This window comes from Augochlora pura, unplaced genomic scaffold (genome assembly GCF_028453695.1).
Source record: "Augochlora pura isolate Apur16 unplaced genomic scaffold, APUR_v2.2.1 APUR_unplaced_1327, whole genome shotgun sequence".
NCBI lineage: Eukaryota > Metazoa > Arthropoda > Insecta > Hymenoptera > Halictidae > Augochlora > Augochlora pura.
In genome coordinates, this window is record NW_027581360.1 from 1 (window position 1) to 4,382 (window position 4,382).

General features: G+C 51.4%; 1 protein-coding gene across 1 annotated transcript; it reads right to left on the minus strand.

Annotated features, from left to right (window-relative positions):
- Positions 1-16: 16 nt before the first annotated feature.
- Positions 17-1,151, minus strand: LOC144477469 (uncharacterized; the record flags this gene model as incomplete). The annotated part of the gene is made up of 1 exon (XM_078195192.1): positions 17-1,151. A coding segment is annotated over exon 1 (1,135 nt), but the record flags the coding sequence as incomplete, so codon positions are not given.
- Between the last annotated feature and the right edge of the window lie 3,231 nt (positions 1,152-4,382).

Here is a 4,382-nt window from a genome sequence, read left to right on the forward strand (position 1 = left end):
CCATCAATCATTTTACTCCATGCCCTCCTTTTCGCTTGTATGATCATCCCCTTAAGGTCGCCCCGGAGCGTCTTGTATGCTGCCAGTTTGACCTCTATTGCCATAGTTCTTCCGGAAGCCCTGGCCCTCTGCAGTCTTCTTCTAGCGGCCACTACCCTCTTTCTAACCGTGGCAATTTCTTGATTCCACCACCAGACTGGCCTTCTGTGAGTGGTGGCTGGGTGATCATTTACCTTGGACGCCTCCACCAGCTCTCTAATGTGGTCTACGTAAGCGTCAATATCATCCCTCGTGGTTACCATCATTGGATTAACTATCTCCGCCGTCCGCTCGTAGAACTTCCTAAATCTCTTTAGGTCAATCCTCTTCTTGGCTCGGTAGTCGGTCTCTTTTTTCTGAGCGGTTATTGATCCGAACTCGTGTACTAGATAAAAGTGATCTGAGGTTGAATCGGCATCGAGGATTTTACTTCCTCTCCACTGGGCTAGGGTGTGCTTGCCACTGAGTGCTACATCGATTAGTGAATATCTCCCGTTCCTCTCGAACGAATATTCGCCCTCACTAATCAGTGGGGTAAGTCCGCAGCTTCCTGCCATCTCTAAGATCGCATAGCCCCTATTGTCACTTTTGGACGAGCCCCACGCCGGAGATTTAGCATTAAGTTCGCCCATAACCAGGGTCCGGTCAAGGTCACACTCCGACCTGAGAAGTTCTTGCAGATCTTCCAACTTTTCCTCGTATGATCTGAAGGGCATGTTGGGAGAGTAGTAGCAGCTCACGATGTAATTGCCATCAAGTTCCACCGCTACTGCTCCATCCTTGCACCCTACCGCCCGTATCTTCTGGTTGGCTCTGACTCCTCGGTCGGTTACCCACACCGCAGCCTTCCCCGATGGGTCCTGGTGCCAATGGGAGAGGATCTTCCATGGCTCCGATATTACGACCACTTCCGCTCCGAGTTCTATAGCCACCTGGGTCATGAGTTCCTGGGCCATCCTACACCCGTTTAAATTTATTTGGAGAGCCCACCATAATCGTTGTCCGCATCCTGGTGGGATCGCAGTCAAGCCGGAATCTTTCCCCTGTCTCCTTTTCCTGTTGGGTCGTCCTCTGGTCACCTTGCGCATCTTATTAGGGCTTTTATGATCCATTCTAGGTTTTAATAGATGCTCGTCTCGCTTCGCCCTCCTCTGGGCAGGTGTCGTCAAGTATTACCTCAGAGCCCGTTCGCGAATGTTCAGCAGCTGAATCTACAATTGGGGAAGATCCTCCGCTCCTTACAACCCTTTTTCTCCGTGATATACGAGTTGGATCAGGGCTAATAGGGGGGTCCGTCATCTTGGTCCTAGCCGCGGGGGCTGTTTTGTCTGGAAGTTTGGTGGTGGGCAGGTCAATGGGCGGTAACGAGGGTTCACCACCTCCCCCGCTTCCCGTCCTACGATTCTTAATACCATCCGGTATCTTGCGCTGTTTGGCAGCCTTGGCTTCTTCCAGCGCTCTCCTGTATTCCAGGCATCTTGGCCCCCCATCCCTATGTCCGGTGGCTTGACACAAGATGCATTTTTCTTCCGCCTTACAGTTGGCTGCGAAGTGCCCTTCCTCACCGCATCTCCTACATGCTTTAGTCCTATCAGGTCCAACACAGTCCCTTGCCAGGTGCCCGTGACCCCTGCACCTAAAACATTGAGACACCTCCTCCCTTTCTCTGATGCGGCATTCCGCCCAGCCGACCCGTATCTTATTTTTGGCCACTAATCGGTTGGCCAACTCCGTGGGCATCACCAGGGTGGCGTTCATTCCACCCCCATAAGCGGGCCTTAATGCCCTTACTTGTACAGTCCCCTCAGCCGCTCCTGGTAGATCCCGGATGATCGCCGTCGTTATCTCCTTGGCGGTGGTGTCCATAGCCAAGTCCTTGAGGTGCAACGTTTTGGTGTCGTAGCGTTTGATTACCGTTGCCTTAGCTCCACTAACCCTTTTATTAACTAGGTCGCGTAAGGCCTCTACTCTACCCGGGGCTGGTTTGACTGTAATCGCCAGATCCCCCCTCTCCGTGGTCCTGACCCCGGTAACTCCAACCCCCTCCTTCTCTACGTCTATGCTGCTTCGAAGCGCCCGAAGCATCTGGGCATAGGTCTGGCCCTCGCACCGGACTACGATGGTTTCGTCCCGCTCGGGAGCCTCCATCGTCCTGCGGTCCTTGACCCCGATTTTTCCTCCCTTCGGGGACCATACTGTCGCTTCAATGTCCGTGTCCATGAGTATTGCCGCCAGCATCCTACACAGGTCACTAGGGGCCACCCCTGTGTGCGAAGGAATATTTACCTTCTTCCTTCCAGTGGACACTAAGAGGTCCCTCAAGGCTTGAGCTCCCTTGAAGGTAGCCTCTAGGTCACAAGGGGCACTCCGAGAACATCTGTCCGCCACCAGGAAGACATATCTTTCTTTTTTCGAGCGTTCGCCCGTTCTGCTCGGCACGGTAGCACATGTGGTCAGGTAGGTAGTTTCCCCGACCTCTATCCCCCTGTCCTTCAGCTCTTCAACCCCAGGTAAATTCTTCAAAATTTCCACGCATTGTGAGCAATCGGGTTCCATATCGGCTGGTATAAAACACACCGAGTCCTCCCAGGCTTGATCCTTGGTCAGCCTCTTATATACGTTCTGTACCCCAGGGACGGCCTCAGCGTCCCAGCGACGGCCCATCAGGGGGCGTAGCTCCTCCCAGTTCTGGCCTCGAGCTTTCCATCCCTCTAGCTCAGCCCTATCCACTAGTCCCGTCTCCGCCGTTTGAGTTGACACGGAGCACGATTCCGTTAGCCCCATATCGGTCTGCGTGGCACACTCTCTCGTTTCGGGGCGGTCGTTGGTTTCCACCCCCTCGTTCTCCGTCTGGCATGGGGACTCCACCATAATTGGAACTGGCAGCAGACGTTCCGTCATGGGCATTTTCTTGATGGCCCTCTGTAAAGTATTGACTTCTTTAATCAAAGAAGTCAAGAAGGCATTGGTCTCAGTACCAGCTCCGCTTGCATTCCTCACGTGATTTTGTAAGGACTTTGCTGCCAGGCCCACCCTCTTCACACACAGGAAAAGGGTGCTCCCCGTGGGTGTCGTAAGGGGCTTGGGGTCCAAATCACCAGGAGGGATGTTCTTACGTGGACTTCGTTTCCTCTTTTTATAGATCTTCTTCCCCACCGGGGATGAAGATCCTCCACCAGAATCAGAGGACACGATTTCCACAGGCTCTTTGTCCTCAGGGCCCTGCGGTGATAGGTCTCCCGTTGACCTAGCCTTAATCATAGACGGGGGTGTCCTCGTTAGACTATTACGTGACTGAAAAGGGGAGCTTGCCGCGTCAAAAAACACAGTTTGGCTCCCATACCTCCCTGCGTCTTCCCCTAACCCGTGGCCACGTGCATCCGTCATCCATGTAGCCTCCTCTTCTTCTTCTCCTCTCCTATTAGGTACCGCCACTACCCTGGGGGAAGAATCCTTCTTTCCCGTAGTTCCGGCACCCGTCTCCACCTCTCTAACCTCGTCTCTTACTTTAATTTGTTTTTTGTTTTTATAGTTCATCTCCATAATGATCCCACGATTGTGGTCGGTCAGCAAGTCACCCCGGGCAGAGCCGCCATACCCGGGGAAGGCTAATACACCCAGGGGGTCGCCAGATACCCTGGGGTTGACCGCTAACGACTGGTGCACCCACCAGCCACGCCTGCCGCAAAGGGCAGACGCGCCCTCTTCACCGCGCATACTCTGTTTGGGGCTAGGGATTTTTTATAGAGGTTGTCATCCTCGCGGACCGGTCGGTTAAGGCAAGCCCCCCGTTCCTGTAAAACATGACCACAGATTTACGGTATGGATACAATGGAATTTAAGTATATATAAGTGGATACAACATAATATGCAAGGATACAAGAGAGATAGATGAGGATACAGGGGAAATTAAGAGGACATAAGGGAGGTAAAACATTATATCCAAGGATGTAAGAGAGGTAGAAGAGAGTGCAAGGAAATTTAAGTGTATATAAGTGACATAAAACACGATATCCAAGGATATAAGAGAGATAGAAGAGGATACAAGGGAATATAAGTGGATATAAGTGACATAAACATGATAACCATGGATAAAAGACAGATAGAGGAAGATACAAGGGAATTTAAGAGAATATAAGGGAGATAAAATAGAATATGCTATGATATGAGAGAGATAGAAGAGGATATAAGGGAATTTAAGTGGTTATCAGTTAGATACAATATGGTATCCAAGGATAAAAGAGAGATAGAAGAGGATGCAATGGAATTTAAGTATATATAAGTGAGATACAACATAATGTTGCGAATTTCACTACACGTGTTACGCGCCTCGCGTCGCGGCA